The 16,819-nt window shown below is 44.8% G+C and overlaps 1 protein-coding gene across 11 annotated transcripts in view; it reads right to left on the bottom strand.

Annotated features, from left to right (window-relative positions):
- Positions 1-16,819, bottom strand: part of LOC128412017 (zinc finger protein 420-like) — a 983,187-nt gene that overhangs the window by 504,103 nt on the left and 462,265 nt on the right. For 3 of the 11 annotated variants that reach the window (XM_053384761.1, XM_053384759.1, XM_053384760.1), the window contains 2 exons: positions 8,615-9,122; positions 8,327-8,408 (listed from right to left, as the gene is read on the bottom strand). The exons of 3 other annotated variants lie outside the window; for them this stretch is intronic. In XM_053384761.1, coding sequence (XP_053240736.1) covers positions 8,327-8,408; positions 8,615-9,031 — 499 coding nt within the window. In that variant the 5' untranslated portion in view covers positions 9,032-9,122. Of the gene's footprint in view, positions 1-7,960; positions 8,035-8,326; positions 8,409-8,614; positions 9,123-16,819 lie in introns of all 11 variants that reach the window. 5 more of the 11 variants (XM_053384749.1, XM_053384767.1, XM_053384750.1 and 2 more) reach the window with 4 other exon arrangements.

The following is a 16,819-nucleotide window of genomic DNA, read 5'->3' as shown; positions in this document are numbered from 1 at the left end:
AATATAAAAAAAACAAAAAAATAAAAATAAATAACTGTAAACCACCCCCCTCCTCACCACATTTTAAAAGGGCATTAGATGTCAATCAGCCAAAGGCGTGGTTAAGCAGGTGTGTTTTTCCCTGTAGCCTAAAGCTGTACAATGAAGGGTTTTCCACCCTTTGTATGAATTATTTAATGGGAATAGAGAGAGGAGCTATAGCTGAAGCTCTTTCTATATTCCAAGCAATTATATGGCTTATTCAGTATAAATTCTATGATGGGAATCGAGACTGTGGCTGTGACTGAAGCTCTTTCCACATTCCACCAACTGATGTGGTTTCTCCCCTGTATGAATTCTCTGATGCTTAGTGAGATTTGAGCTATTAGTGAAGCTCTTTCCACATTCCACACACTGATAGGGTTTTACACCTCTGTGAATTTTCATATGCTTACAGAGATGAGAGCTCGAACTGAAGCTCTTTCCACATTCCACACATTTATAGGGTTTCTCCCCTGTATGAATTCTGTGATGGCAAGTGAGACTAGAGCTCTGCCTGAAGCTCTTTCCACATTCCACGCACTGATAGGGTTTCTCCCCTGTATGAATTAGTTGATGGGAAGTGAGATCGGTCCTCTGACGGAATCTCTTTCCACATTCCATGCACTGATAGGGTTTTACACCTCTGTGAATTCTCTGATGCTTAACGAGATAGGACCTCGTACTGTAGCTCTTTCCACATTCCACACACTGATAGGGTTTCTCCCCTCTGTGAATTCTCTGATGCGTCATGAGCTTGGAGCTCTGTCTGAAGCTCTTTCCACATTCCACACACTTATAGTGTTTCTCCCCTGTATGACTACTTTGATGGAAAGTGAGAGAGGAGTTGTGACTGAAGCTCTTCCCACATTCCAAGCAAGTGTATGGTTTCTCCCCTGTATGAATTCTCTGATGCTTAGTGAGATCAGAGCTCCTACTGAAGCTCTTTATACATTCCACACACTGATAGGGTTTCTCCCCTGTATGAATTCTTTGATGGGAAGTGAGAGAGGAGCTCGTACTGAAGCTCTTTCCACATTCCACACACTGATAGGGTTTCTCCCCTCTGTGACTTCTCTGATGCTTCATGAGATTGGAGTTCATACTGAAGGTCTTTCCACATTCCACACACTGATAGGGTTTCTCCCCTGTATGAATTCTTTTATGGAAAGTGAGATGGGAGTTCTGAATAAAGCTCTTTCCACATTCCACACACTTATAGGGTTTCTCCCCTGTATGAATTCTGTGATGCTTAGTGAGATCATAGTTCGTACTGAAGCTCTTTCCACATTCCACACACTCATAGGGTTTCTCCCCTGTATGAATTCTGTGATGCTTAGTGAGATAATAGTTCATACTGAAGCTCTTTCCACATTCCACACACTGATACGGTTTCTCCCCTGTATGAATTCTTTGATGGGAACTCAGAGAGGAGTTCGTCTTGAAGCCCTTTCCACATTCTATGCACTGATATGGTTTCTTCCCAGTGGGATTTCTTTGATGGGAAGTGGAATGGAAACTTTTTCCACCTTCAAGATATTTATAAGGCTTCTCCATTGCGGGGATTTTGTCCTGGTCACCCTTGTTCTTGATTTCCAGTTCATCATTATCTGCAATGAAGAGAGAAATGGATTAGTGCCTATGGGAGAAAAAGAGTCCACAATTCATGAAGAATACTTGTTAACACTGGTAATAGAGGAATAACAATTGGGTTAGATGGATAGTTTTACTACAGGGTTGGATGCATATATTAACAGGGATCAACTGACATTGTTTATATCATTAATTTTTTTATTGGATTTCCAATTAAATGTTTATATATACAATCAAATATAAATAATAAGAAATACAGGATTGTCTCGAACCCATGGACTCCCCCTGTTCAATATTTATCCTTTTCTTCAGCATTTTTTTATCTTTCTGTATTATTTCATTTTTCCACAGATAGACTCAATTTTTCTTCTTGAATTTCCATCCAGCTAGCCAATTCTTTTGTTATTTTGTTTCTTATATCTTCATCTGTGACTTCTGGAATCCCTCTCAATCTGAAAGTCAGTTCTTTCTACTGCATTTTCAGGACTGCAATTGAGTCCCTTCTTGCATCCCCTATAATTCAGTTGATTCTTCCTTATTTTTTCCTGTCCTTTTTGAAGTGCTCTTCCTTCAGCTTGTGTTTTCTTAGTCATCTTCTCTAGGCCTTGTTTTTGTTTTTAGTTCCTGTACCAATTTCCCTTGTTTTGTAGTTTTAGTTGATAATTATTTGATCTGCCCTGTCAAATCCACTACTGATTTTCTATTTTTGTTCTTTCTTTCCTCCCATCTTTTCCAATTTGTCTTCTACAATTTTTGCCTTGTCTTTTACATCTTTCTTCAATTCCATGATCCATTCTGCAATATCTAATTTTCCCTTTGATCTTTGGGTGACCCTCTTCTCCTCTGGGCTAGGGTCATAATTGTAGCTCCTGCCACCGCCTGTGGCTTCCATGTTGCCATACTCTTTATTTCTATATTTTGAACTTAATATGTTAGCATAATTTCTTTACCCAGATGTTACTTTTGCTGCCTCCTCCAGGTGTCACTCTTCCCCTCCTTCCAGCCATTGTTTTCCTCTAAATATTAAATTACCATTCTCTACCACTAGACATCCTCCCCCACACATTTCAGATTCCACTTTCAACGAACATAAAATAAGCGAATGAGTCAAAGTAGTTTCAAAAGAAACCTCCCCCCCCCCAGTCCCAATGCACCTCTGAGCCCCAGAGGCTGCCTCCACTTTCCACAACTCCCACAACTATTGTATCTTCTAATGAATACATTAAATCCATTTTTAAAAAGTCCCCTCTCAGAGTGAAACTGGCCAACTTCCGGGTTAGCGCCAGCGGCTAATGGCAGATTCCCTCCGAGATCCGGAGGGAATCGGCTCCACAGGATCAGGGTCGTACCGCTGCGGCGACGCGGGGACCCCTAAAAATCACAGGCGGTGAAGCCTGTGAACCTGGTGACTCGGCGGGCACCATTTGCGCCCCCGACCTGCGAAGGAGCCTTTTTAAAGGCTTCGGAACAGGGGACGGGGTGAGCGGCGCGGTGCTGAGAGTCGACTGCTTCTCCTGTGGAGTGAAGCCGCGCTGCCATGGCCGGAGAGCGCTGACTTCTTCTTGTGATTTGGACTTCAAAATAACAACCCGTGAGTAGTACGGAAATTGGATTTTTAAAGAATTTTTTTTTGTGAATTAGGTACGATCGGGGAAGGCGCAAACAGGAAGTCAGCCTCCTCATCCTGTAAACAACTTAAAGCAAGGACCTGCTAACTAAGGTCGAGAGAATTTTTTCTTTTATTATTGGGCAAAAGACATTAATTTCACGATTTGGCACTAGAAGAAACTTTACTGGAGGATAAGAGCTAATTTTGGGAGCTGAAGTGCCACCCCCCCCCCGGACCCGGGAGTGATCCGCGAGAGAGCCTGTTGAAGGTATTGAAGAGTTTGACAGCTGTCAAATTAGCTGTCAAGACGGAAAAAGAGAACTTTGTTTCTGTTGCTTCTGCTGGCTATATTTGTTACAATTTGACTATACTTTGTTGAAAACAAGGAAGAACTGATACAAACTAATTTGATTTTTGGATTTGAACTGGAAAGAATACTAAGTAACCAAAATCCCTCTAGAGGGGGTTTTGAGACATTACAAGAATGGCTGAAGGAGGGGAAATTCAAGCTGAATTGGACAGAGTTTTTGTTCTCTTGGGAAAGCTACAAGGCCAAATTGATGTTTTGGCTACAAATGTTGCAACTCTGGACTTAACAGCAAACAAACTCATTGAATCTGATAAGGAATTGACTCAGGAAGCCCATGCAGCTGGACAAGAAGAGAAACATGAGAGCTTTGAGAGTGTGAAGAAAGAGATATATGTTGTTCCTGACGAAAAGGAAGGAGGAGCTGTAATTTTACAGATGATAAAGGAGAGCCAGAGGCCTGACATGATGGCTACAAAGGAAAATAAGAACTTGATGGTGAAAATTTGGTCTGAATTGGAGACTGAAGAATGGAGAGATCTCCTTATGTGGAGATCTGAAGACCCAAGGATTACAAATTTGATCAAGGTGGAAGTTGGAGCTTTGGAGACATTTGGATTTGAAAGGAGTATGAAACAAGATTCAGGCTCCACTTTTAAGTATGGAGGTCTGGCTGGAAGAAATATGGACTCTATTGGACTAGAGCTTCTCCGAGATTTCGTGTTTAATACCAAGGACTATCAAAAAAACTGTCAGAGAGGAATTGAGAGAGAATTAAGAACCTCGGATGTGAGGTCTCTAGGCTGATAGTAGATTGATTGATGGACGCTTATTGGGGATTGGAACCGGGAAAGGGGGGGTGGAGTTTGGGAATCCAAAGGGTGTATAATTATAATCTGTTTTGCTTTTTTCTTGTTTTGTTATTTGTATGAGAATTGAGGAAATCGTGGAAGGGAATTTAGGCCGACTTTAGAAAAAGGTTTTAAGAATAAGCTCTGATGTATAATCATTGATGTCTACAAGGTAAAATTGGTTTTTCAAAATGAACTAAATATAAAATATAAAGTATAAAAAGGTTAAAAATTAGGGACAAGAACTTGTTGAACCAACAATTTGAATTGGAATACAAGAGGGGGAGGTGTGGGGAAGTCAGGGAAATATGTTATTGAAAATAAGGATTCTGAATTCTATGTGTTTTTAAACTTTTTTGTTTCTTCTCTTTTGGTTTTTTAATGTATTATAATGGGAAATCTTAATAAATATCTTTTTTTTAAAAAAAAGAAAAGAAACTGGCCAAATAAGAATATTAACAATAACAATAGAAGAACCTTTGTCCAATGTACCAAAAGCACTGGAAAAGATTATAATATGACGCGTCCTGTCTTTGCTGGTTGCGGGAATGGATTTTGTTGAAAAATACAGATTTACTAGATCTGGAAGCACATGAGAACTGTTTTGGGTGGCATGCATATTTATGGTTTGATAAAACTAAAGTACAGAAAGGATTCCTGAACCATGTGACAAGGAAACTAAGTTACGAGGTATGGGATAGATATAAAAATTTATTAGAGCAAAGAACACCATGGTGCCTCTCCCCCATTCGAAGCAATTTCAGTTAAAAGAGTAAATAAGAGGAGATTGGGCTACCTATAAAGAATTGTTGATAGAGGCAGATGGCCAATTAAAATTGAGAAAATTTGAAGAGATAAGAGGAATATTAACAGATTGGTTACAGTACCACCAATTAAAGGATGTTTTAAAAGTAGATTTAAAAAGAGGGTTTGCTACAGAAAGATGGAGATTTGAAATTGATCTGTTGGAAAATAAGGTGAAAATATGATAAAAATGCACATATAATTGTTGGAATGCTTTACGAAAGATGAAGAAGTTAAAGCAGTGATGATAAATTGAATTGGGCTAGAGATTTTGGGTATAGCATTCAAGTTTCATCATGGGAAAAGTTGTGGAAAAAAGAAATAAAATTTACTGTATGCTCTTCACTGAAAGAAAATTATATGAAAATGATGTACTGTTGGAACCTAACACCAAGGAAGATTGCAAAAATGTATAAAACTAAATCAAATACTGTGGTACCTCGGGTTACATACACTTCAGGTTACATAAGCTTCAGGTTACAGACTCCACTAACCCAGAAATATTACCTTGGGTTAAGAACTTTGCTTCAGGATGAGAACAGAAATCGTGCTCCAGCGGCGCGGCAGCAGCAGGAGCTAAAAAACAGTTTCAGGTGTAGAAGAGACCTCTGGAAGGAATTAAGTACTTAAACTGAGGTACCACTGTATGTGTTGGAAATGTAAAGAGAGAGAAGGTACATTTTATCATATGTGGTGGTCATGTTCTAAGGTAAATGACTTCTGGAAAATGATTTATAATAAACTAAAGAGAACGTTTAAAAGTAGATTTGCTAAGAAACCAGAATCCTTTTTTTTAAGTTTAAAAGGTAAAGAAATACCAAGTGAAGATAAAAGACTTTTTCTGTATGCAACGGCAGCGGCGAGAATGCTACCAGCCCAAAAATGGAAAGAAGAATTGCCAACGAGGGAAGAATGGCAGACGAAATTGAGGAAGTATGCGGAAATGGTGAAACTGACGAGGGAGATCAGAAACCAAGAGGACCAAGTACCGGTATTTCTTACAGACTGGAGTAAATTTGTACTTTATTTTTTTAAAAAACCATTATAAACAGTTAAAATAATTGATAGCATTGTAATGACATTGTAATGTGAAGTTCGTTATGATAATTAAAGATATACAATAGTTGGATAAGACATAAGATGCAGAAAACTGGAATTTTAAATACATGAACCTATGGGATGGGGGGGAGGAAGTCTGAAGGTTCAGAGAACCTTGTAACTTGATGTTTGAATTGGTTAGAGACAAGTGTCTAAAAATGTGAAAAACTAATAAAAGAATTATAAAAAAAAATGGTGTGAAGTTCAAGGCTTCTCGCCACTGGGTTACGAAGGAGCCTTGTGCGGCGGCCCAGTCTTAACCCCCCCATGCCTTTCAGAGCAGTGAGCAGGCGGGAAGGCTCTCAGAAACATGCTGCTGGACGCTTTTGGGGCTCAAGAAACCCTTTTGAGCTTTTTGGGGGCTCACCTTCTCGCTTTCCCCCGACCCCCAGGGGTGATCCGAGTCCATTCCTAGGAACTGGACTCTTGCCTTATTGCCATTTTTAAGGCAAACTGGAAGTCTCAACTGACAACCTCAGATGAACCTGTGATTCGATAAGCCTGGCTCTTCTCTTGAATGGATTTTGTTTGGCTCCATCATGGCATCCCCTCCATTTCCAATATCAGTGTTCTCTCTGGTCAACCAAAGACTGACAAGAGCAAAACAAAACAAAAAATTTTTTTTCCCTTCCAGTAGCACCTTAAAGACCAACTAAGTTAGTTCTTGGTATGAGCTTTCGTGTGCATGCACACTTCTTCAGATACCAGTGTTGCATAGTTTTCTTGCATATTCAGTGGGATACGTGGGTTGTAGAGGCTTCTTAATTCTAAGACCCTTGGGTATAATGTCCAGGTTCTTGCATTTAGTAAGAAAGAAGATATCAGTCTGTACCTGTGCAAGTTTCTTGGTGAGGTTGATGGACTTCCATTTCATGCTGCTCAATGTGGTGCCTTCCATAGTTTCAGTTACAGATAGGTAGCCGTGTTGGTCTGCCATAGTCAAAACAAAACAAAAATTTTTTTCCTTCCAGTAGCACCTTAAAGACCAACTAAGTTAGTTCTTGGTGTGAGCTTTCGTGTGCATGCACACTTCTTCAGATACGAAAGCTCATACCAAGAACTAACTTAGTTGGTCTTTAAGGTGCTACTGGAAGGAAAAAAATTTTTTTTTTGTTTTGACTATGGCAGACCAACACGGCTACCTTTCTGTAACAAGAGCAAAACAAAAACAGAAAACCTGACAGGAGCTACTCCAACTTCCCTAACAACTCAGAGGTTTACATTTAAAATCGCCTGGGCAATTCAGACGAGTCTGATAACAGTTTAAGAAGCTGCAACTGCAGGAAGAACATTCACGGGAGAAAAGAATAATTCACAGTTCAAGGTTTATTGTGGGAATATTGTAATCCCAGGCGATTTAAGGGGGCGCTGTTGAATTCTATGAAAATATATGAGGTTCGTCACACGAGAGCTACTTTGAATTTAAAAACAGATATTATGATCCCACAAGGAGCCTTACCAAGAGAGGCCACGATCCCACGATTCTCCTCCATGACGTCATTATGCAGAGCTCTCTGGTCAGGATCCAGCAACTCCCACTCCTCATCCGTGAAAGGAATGGCAACATCTTCAAAGCACACAGGACCCTGAAAGAAAAAGGGAATTGTCCTTCTCTGAGACAACAGTGCTGTCGTCGTTCCACCCCTCGGCCTCTGTCCCCAAAAGATAGCTTCCTCTGACCTGATCTGGTTCCACAGCCACTGCTTCTATTCTGCCCCCATGAAAAGATGAATGAAGAGGTCTCATTATGCCACCTGCAAGAGAAGAAAGGTAAGTACGATGCTAGCAGTGCCTGCTTCTCTCACAGGTGAAACAGGGCATCTCTAACTACAGATGGGCTTTGAGAAAGCCTTACCCGCTGAGTGCAGTTGGACGTTTGTGCCAATTTCATGTTAGTTGTGCAAAACTACTTCTCCCTACCTTTGGACCCTTGGTCCCAACTGTCCCCCCCCCAAAAAAAAAGAAAACAAGATGAAAAGAACCCACAGATTAGTTGGGAAACCAACAGAATGAGACCAAATGGAGAAAAGCCACCTTCCTCCTTACCCAGTGGCCTCTCTCTGGTGTCCAACGGAGGCCTCTCTGCCTCACAGGAATCCAGGTCCATTTCTGCAAAGAGATCCTTTCCCTGAAAGAACAACAAGGATTAAAAACAGAGAATGAATGGCAAGAAATATTAGAAAGAGAATGACAAATACAAAAAGTTTAAGGGTGCTAGATCTCATTCCATGGATGCCTTCTCAGAAAAAGGATTGGCAATCACTAAAGCATTATGGGATGTTCTCTTTCCTGTTTGGAGCCCCTTGGGTGTATCCAGAGGAAAGTCTCTCTCACCTGCTTTCTCTGTTCCTGCTTTCTGTCCTCTACCTGACTCAGGAGGAAACCTTCGGCCAGGGCCACCGCCTGGGAACTGGTGTCTGCTCCGCATTCCCTCACCCAGCTCTCCATCTCCAGAGGAAGGACAGACAGGAACTGCTCCAAGATCACCAGGTCCAGCATCTCAGCTTTTGTGTGCCTTTCTGGCTTCAGCCATTGACGGCAAAGATGGTAGAGTCGGCTGCAAACCTCTCGGGGTCCTTTGGCTTGCAGGTAGCAGAACCACCTTAACTGCCGGCGTTGCACCTCTGAGGGGAGGGTGTCCTTCTCACCCAGGATCTTCTGCACAGAGTTTTCCCAGAATCCCCCACTGCTTCCAGTTTGGATGTCATGGCCACTTCCTGATTCAGGGCCAGCTGAGTCTTGCTCATCCATCTGTGGTCTCAGGAAGCCTCTGAGAGATGAGAAGGAACCCTTTGGTCTTCTGCCAAGTTCTGTCCGTCTTAATGAGAAGCTCTAGCAAATCCTACAAAGCAAATGCATTGTTCTGTTACAGAATATGTAGGTCAGAAGATGGAACAGGATCCTGAGCAAGCATGGACGAGTCTTGCCAGGAACCAGGGCTGGATGGCACCACAGCCCAAACCATGAGAGATCTTCTTTAAAAAGAGGAGGAGGAGAAACAGAAGGAGAAGGAGAAAGCAGCCTCTAGCCCCCCTAGAAGGAAGATTGCGATGCAAAATGTGGAGGCAACTGAAGGGATTTCTCTTAGGTGAATCAGTCTAGTTGCTCCTGCCTTCGAGTAAATGCTAGAAGTCAGAACTGACTGACAAGGGAATAATTTGTATCTTGTGGAAAATGGATGCCTGGCTCTAGTGGGGGTCCTCACCTGGGGGTCCTCAGGAGTTGCTCCCCCCACCCCCACTCCCCTGCTTCTGTCTCCTTTTCTTGCACTTGGACTCTCTGCCGCTCTCAAGACAGACTCCTGGGGTGGGGTCCCTTTTTCTTTGTTCTGAGGGCCAGGAATGTATCTGGCCAACCCCCTGAGGGCCAAGTGGGCGGGGCCAAATACATCTCCCTTGAAACTCAGAATAAAGGATGGGTAGTTTGATGATGGTGATGATTCTCTTACATGGCTTAACCCCCCAACACAGCCATTGATGCCCAGGTCCCTGGAGGCTCAGGGAGTAGCAGCGCCCATTTCTGTCTGGTTTTCCAGCATCAATCCCTTTGGGAGAGAGAGGATGGGGTCCTGGGATGCCCTGCTCTGGGTGCGAGGGGATGGCTGCCGTGGCCTCCGTGGGGAGCTGCCCTGGGAGACACTGGGAAACTGGTCCCCAATGCAGCAGCCAGACTCTGGGCTGGGATCCCGCTCTTTATTCCTGGCCTCTCTTTTCCACCTTTTTTTGGGGGGGGGGGCTAGTCCACCTCCTCGTCCAGCTTTGGAAAACCATTTGCAGATGTTTCCTCTGTTGACTCCTTTGTTCAAAGAAGCAGACTTCATGGGAGCCATTTTTCCTGAAAGGGGGGCAGAGGGCCAAATGAGTTTGGTTGCAGACCTGGCCCCTCCCTGATCAGGCCCCCCAGGCCCCCTCCCCTGCTGCAGCCCTGGGACCCCCACCAGATCCCAGAGAGAGAGGAGACTCACCAGATCCCAAAGAGAGAGGAGACTCACCAGATCCCAGAGAGAGACACCAAAGCAGGAAAGGGCAGGGCAGGGAGGGGCCTTGGCTCTGGAGGACCTGGCCCCCCCTTGCTTCCTGTCCTCTCTAGGAAGGCAGCTCGGTTCCCTTTAACCCTTGCAGTGCCGAGTCCCCCCCCCCCCAGCTCAGCCCTTCCTCCCTTTGCACAAGCTGAGCTACGCGCTGCGCCCCTGGAGAGATCTCGGCTCGCGAAGGGTCTCTCTAATCGGCTTCTATCGCTGAAGTGCAGAAAGGGGGGAGTGGAGGGCTTGGCCAAAGAGGAGGGGAGCAACTCGGGTCTCAACTGGGCTTGAATTGCTGGAGCGCAGAAATGGGGGGGGGGGAGTGGAGGTCCGGAGACGGGGAGCAACTGGGGCGGAGCGTGGAGCCTGTGCATCTGCCTCCCCCCGTCCCTCCCCTTTCCCTTCTGGTTGGGCTTGTGCTCGCCAGAGCAGCTCCTCCTCTGGGGCCACGCCCCCCCTCCACACACACACACACACACACACACACACACAGACATAGGTGGATTGGCATATTGATGGATCCCTTTTAAAGCCAATTTTGGGGGCAGGCGCCTATGCGCCTGGTCCACCTCCACCACCTTTCTTGCTGGATATGGCCCTGATCCCTGGGTCATCCAGTCCCACCCCCAGCAAGGCAGGAATCTCAGCTGAAGCATCCATGGCAGATGGCCCTCCGATCTCTGCTGAGAAACCTCCAAGGAAGGAGAGTCCACCACCTGCCAAAGAGCTCTTAGGTGTCCCTCAAGGCAGCGGGTCCTGAGTTCCAGCCCTGCTGAAATAATGGCGCTGCCTACCAAGCAGGTACCAAGAAAAGTTCAACATAAATGATGATGATGACAAGAATAATAATTTATTATTTATACCCTGCCCATCTGGCTAAGTTTCCCCAGGCACTCTGGTCGGTTTACAACAGAATATTAAAAATACATTAAAACATCAGTTATTAGAAACTTCCCTAAACAGGGCTGCCTTCAGATGTCTTCTAAAAGTCAAATATCTCTTTAACATCTGATGGGAGGGTGTTCCACGGCATGGGTGCCACCACTGAGAAGGCCCTCTGCCTGGTTCCCTGTAACTTGGCTTCTCGCAGTGAGGGAACCGCCAGAAGGCCCTCAGTGCTGGACCTCAGTGTCCGGGCAGAACGATGGAGGTGGAGACGCTCCTTCAGGTATTCTGGGCCAAGGCAGTTTAGGGCATTAAAGGTCAGCACCAACACTTTGAATTGTGTTCTGAAATGTACTGGGAGCCAATGTAGGTCTTTTAAGTGGTGTTATGTGGTCTTGAGGCCGGAACCCTGAGGCACCCCAAAAGTGAGTGCCCAGGGGTCTGAACACTCAGCCCCCAACACCACATTTGGGACACGGCTCAGAAGGAAGGAGCGGAAACACTGTATAACAGTGCCCCCAGCTCCCAGCCCCTCTCAGAGGGATGTTACGGTCGATAGTATCAAAGGCCGCTGAGACATCCAGCAGAACTAGGAAACAGCTTTCACCTTTGTCCCTAGCCTGTTGGAGATCATCAGCCAGCGCGACCAAGGCAGTTTCAGTCCCATGATGAGAACTGAATCCTGATTGGAAGGGATCCAAATGGTCTGCATTGTCCAGACATGCTTGTAGTTGTTCAGCAACCACCCGCTCAATCAGCATGCCCAAGAATAGAAGATCTGAGACTGTCCATATTGGCTGGGCTTAAGATGGTTTTTTTAAGAAGCGGTTTAATGACCACCTCTTTCAGCGGGTCTGGGAAGACTCCCTCACAGAGGGAAGCATATACTGCCCCGCGGAGCCCATCGCCCAGCCCTTCCCAGCTCACTTTTATGAGCCAGGATGGGCAAAGATCAATGAGACAGGTGGTTGGTTTCACTCATCCAAGCAGCCTGGCCACATCCCTGGAGGTAACATATTGGAATTCATTCCATACAACTAGACAGCGCTCTAGCACTCTCTCGCCCTGGCCCTGCTCCCACGGTGCAATCTACCTCTTTCCGAGTCTGAGTGACTTTATCTGCAAAAAACTTTGCAAGATCATTGCAGGAGATCTTGGGGTCTTTACCAGGCTCTGATGGCAAAGGTGGTTCTGTTAAATTGCGAACCACCTGAAAGAGTCTCCTGCTGCTGTTTTCTGCAGATGCAATAGAGGCGGTGAAGAAAGTTTGCTTTGCCGTCACTATCGCCACTTGGTAGGCTTGACGTTGAGCTCTAACCCGTGTCTGGTACAATTCAAAATGAGTTTTCCACCACCGGCGCTCTAACCACCTCAGCAATTGTTTCATTGCGCTCAGCTAAAGGGAAAACCACGGGGCTGTCTGGGCTCCATGCAATCGGAGAGGGCACTTCAGAGCCAGACAGTTGATAGCCTTGGTTAAGACCGGATTCCAGCGGGCTGCCAGGGAATTAGCTGAAAGGTCATCACGGGATAAAGCATCCCCTACCACTCTCTGGAAACCATTTGGATGTATTAGGTGGTGGGGGAGGGCTATCCGTATTCGTTCCACTCCCTGTAGAGGGGAAGGGTCACGGAGAAGTCCAGTTGCACCAGGAAGTGATCTGACCATGGCACTTCTTTTGTTTCGCTTTTACTTAGCGTCAGATCACCAACATCCACAGAGGTGAACACCAGGTCTAAGGCATGTCCACGACTATGATTTGGGCCAAACTTATTCAGGGACAGCCCCATGGAGGCCATGCTTTCTACCAAGTCCCGAGCGGCCCCTTGTAAGGTCATGTCAGCGTGTATGTAAAAAAAAGTAGGTGTCTTCAGGAGAACATCCACCACGACCTGAAGCAGCTTGGGCAGGGAATTCTTGGAACATGCACTCAGAGGACTTGGTCTTCCCAATAGGATGCCTGGTGCAAGCTAATGGCTTCCTAAAAATCACTGGAACCCCACCCCTCTGTGCCTTTTGCAGGGGGGGGGGGGAGAAGAAAAAACTAAAAATGCCATAAACTGCTTAAGAACATATTAAAACACATTAGACACTTGAAACAGGGAAGCAATAGTAGAACACCCCCCCGCCTGCAATTCCCCAAGAGTTTGTTCCAATGAATCCAGCCCCACCCTCTAGGCACTGCAGCAGGAGTCCTTTTGTAGCTGGGAGGGGGAGGGCCTGGGCCCCGCCCTCCAGACCGGAAGGGAGCAGGCCTTGCAGTCCTCAGCACAGCCGATAAATCATATTCTCATCATAAATGAGTAATACTTTCTCATGCATGTTTTTTATGCTAATGTACAAAGGTATATCATTTCCACTTCCAGAAATGCTGAACTGCTAATTCAAGGGACGCTGAAGTCCTTGCAGAGATGACAGGACAGCTTTCCAGATTAGGTAGCTGGGAGTGAGACAGTTGGCAGAGTGGCACTGGGCTTGCTAAGATGCCAGCTACTACAGGAGTTGTGTTCTTAGCACTGTAATACCATTTTAATTTTTTAAGATTGTTTTTTCAGTCATGGCAATGTGTGAGGAAATACTCCACATCTGCCAAGCTTTCAGGAGCAGGACTAAGGGTTCTTGTTCACCGTCTGTGGACAACATTGTTTTTATTTATTGTCATGGTACAGAAGATAAATTTTGAGAAGGCAACGCCAGAATCTCTTAGATTTACCCTTCCCCTTCCGCTCTTCTTTCAGGCGTTCCCAACACCGAGATCAAGGACTGAGAGCTTGGACTGGCTCTTCCTCACCATCTGTGGACAACGCTTCCAAGGCTATCTGACCTGTTGGCAGCCTGTCCTTGCCTTGGCGGCCTCCAGCTCTCATCTCCCATCTTCCTGTTCATTATCATCATTTCTACCTACAGGTTTGTTGGGGTTGAGATTATTGAGCTGATGATGGTATGATTTTTCATCAATAAATATGATTTGTTCTTGTCTGTAAATGAAGTCACATTTGAAATAATACAGAAGCAGTCAAAGGGAATTTCCTAGGAGGTGTTTTATTCAGTCTCACCTGCAATTATGTGTGTTCAACACACAGAAACACATAATGTGAAATTACTGGGTGTTACAGTGTCCAAATAGGGACGCGGGTGGTGCTGTGGGTAAAACCTCAGTGCCTAGGGCTTGCCGATCGCATGGTCGGCGGTTCAAACCCCCGCGGCGGGGTGAGCTCCCGTCTTTCGGTCCCAGCTCCTGCCCACCTAGCAGTTCGAAAGCACCCCTAAGTGCAAGTAGATAAATAGGTACCGCTTTCTAGCGGGAAGGTAAACAGCGTTTCCGTGTGCGGCGCTGGTGCTGGCTCGCCAGAGCAGCTTCGTCACGCTGGCCACGTGACCCGGAAGTGTCTTCGGACGGCGCTGGCCCCCGGCCTCTTAAGTGAGATGGGCACACAACCCTGGAGTCAGACACGACTGTCCCGTATGGGCAGGGGTACCTTTACCTCTTTACAGTGTCCAAATAACACTCAACACATGCAAGCAGATTAATGGCTCCCCACCTCTTTTTTTGAAAAAGTTGTTTTTATTTATTTTCATGGTACAGAAGATAGTTACAACATTAAACAACAAATCACTTGTCCTGATGAAATTACGCACTTTATTCTTGCCATGTGTTACAATTTCATTTGATTATTCTAAAATATTACACCACCGTTTCCCATGAGTGCTTGGTGGATTCTTAACAATTTATGTATTGAATAAACATTGGCTTATTCAACCTTATTCAAAGCTTTACTGAAATCAAGATGCACTATTTCCACAGCTTTCCCCTGATCAACAAAGTTTGTAACTCTATCCTAAAAAAGGGGAGGAGAGATTTCTCTGGCTTGACTTGTTTTTGAGAAAGCCATGCTTTCATCCTGTATGTTTATATATTGTGAAATCTTCAGATGAAGGACACATCAATTTTAAAAATGGTAATAAATAAGAAGGATACTGACAAGCTGAAACATGTGCAAAGGAAAACGACCAAGATGATATTATTTTATTATTGCATTTATTTAATTTCTATACCACCCTATACCAGGGGTGCCAACTTGAATAAAATACTGGGGGAGAGGTAAGTCCCGCCTTGCATAATCAATCACATGGTGTGGTGTATGCACACCATTTGAATGGCAATGCCTATCAACTGGGGGGGTGGCCCCTCAAATATTTTAGGCAGAAACAAAGACCTCTCAGCCTTTAAGTGTTGCCTCCTATGCCCCATACCCTCAGGGCAGTTTCAAAATTAAATCACAATATAAAAAACAAAACAAAAAAATTAAAAAACCGTAACCCCCCCCCCAACACACCACATTTTAAAAGGCCATTTGATGTCAATCAGCCAAAGGGTTGGGTAAAGAGGTGAGTTTTTCCATGAAGCCTAAAGCTGTATCATGAATGTTTTTATCTGCCCTTTGCATGAATTCTTTCATGAGAACTGAGAGAGGAGCTATAGCTGAAGCAATTGTATGGTTTCTCCCATATGAATTCTTTGATGGGAAGTGACATTGTGGCCGAAGCACTTTCCACATTCCATGCACTGCTAGGATTTTGCCCCTCTGTGAATTCTCTGATGCTTAGCGAGATAGGAGTTCGTACTGAAGTTCCTTCCACATTCCACACAATTATAGGGTTTATCCCCCGTATGAATTCTCTGATGGGAAGTGAGATTGCACCTCGTACTGAAGCTCTTTCCACATTCCACACAGTGATAGGGTTTCTCCCCTGTATGAATTCTTTGATGGGAAGTGAGATGGGAGCTCTTACTGAAGCTCTTTCCACATTCCACACAATTATAGGGTTTCTCCCCTGTATGAATTCTTTGATGGGAAGTGACATTGTGGCTGTGACGGAAGCACTTTCCACATTCCATGCACTGCTAGGATTTTGCCCCTCTGTGAATTCTCCGGTGCTTAGCGAGATAGGAGCTCGTACTGAAGTTTCTTCCACATTCCACACAATTATAGGGTTTCTCCCCTGTATGAATTCTTTGATGGGAAGTGAGGTCAGAGCTCTTCCTGAAGCTCTTTCCACATTCCACACACTGATAGGGTTTCTCCCCTGTATGCATTCTTTGATGGCAACTGAGAGCAGAGCTACAGCTGAAGCTCTTTCTGCATTCCATGCACTGATAGGGTTTCTCGCCTGTATGAATTCTTTGATGGGAAGTGAGACAAAAGCTTGTAATGAAGCTCTTTCCACATTCCACGCACTGATAGGGTTTATCCCCTCTGTGAATTCTCTGATGGGTCATGAGATTGGAGCTCTTACTGAAGCTTTTTCCACATTCCAAGCAAGTATATGGTTTCTCCCCTGTATGAATTCTCTGATGCTTAGTGAGATGGGCGCTCTGACTGAAGCTCTTCCCACATTCCAAGCAAGTGTATGGTTTCTTCCCTGTATGAATTCTCTGATGCTTAGTGAGATCGGAGCTTGTACTAAAGCTCTTTACACATTCCACACACTGATAGGGTTTCTCCCCTGTATGAATTCTTTGATGGGAAGTGAGATTGGAGCTTGTACTGAAGTTTTTTCCACATTCCACACACTGATAGGGTTTCTCCCCTGTATGAATTCTTTGATGGAAAGTGAGATCGGTGCTCCG

Source organism: Podarcis raffonei, chromosome 4 (genome assembly GCF_027172205.1).
Source record: "Podarcis raffonei isolate rPodRaf1 chromosome 4, rPodRaf1.pri, whole genome shotgun sequence".
Lineage (NCBI taxonomy): Eukaryota > Metazoa > Chordata > Lepidosauria > Squamata > Lacertidae > Podarcis > Podarcis raffonei.
The sequence above is the reverse complement of the archived record's forward strand: the minus strand, read 5'-3'. Positions and strand labels throughout refer to the sequence as shown.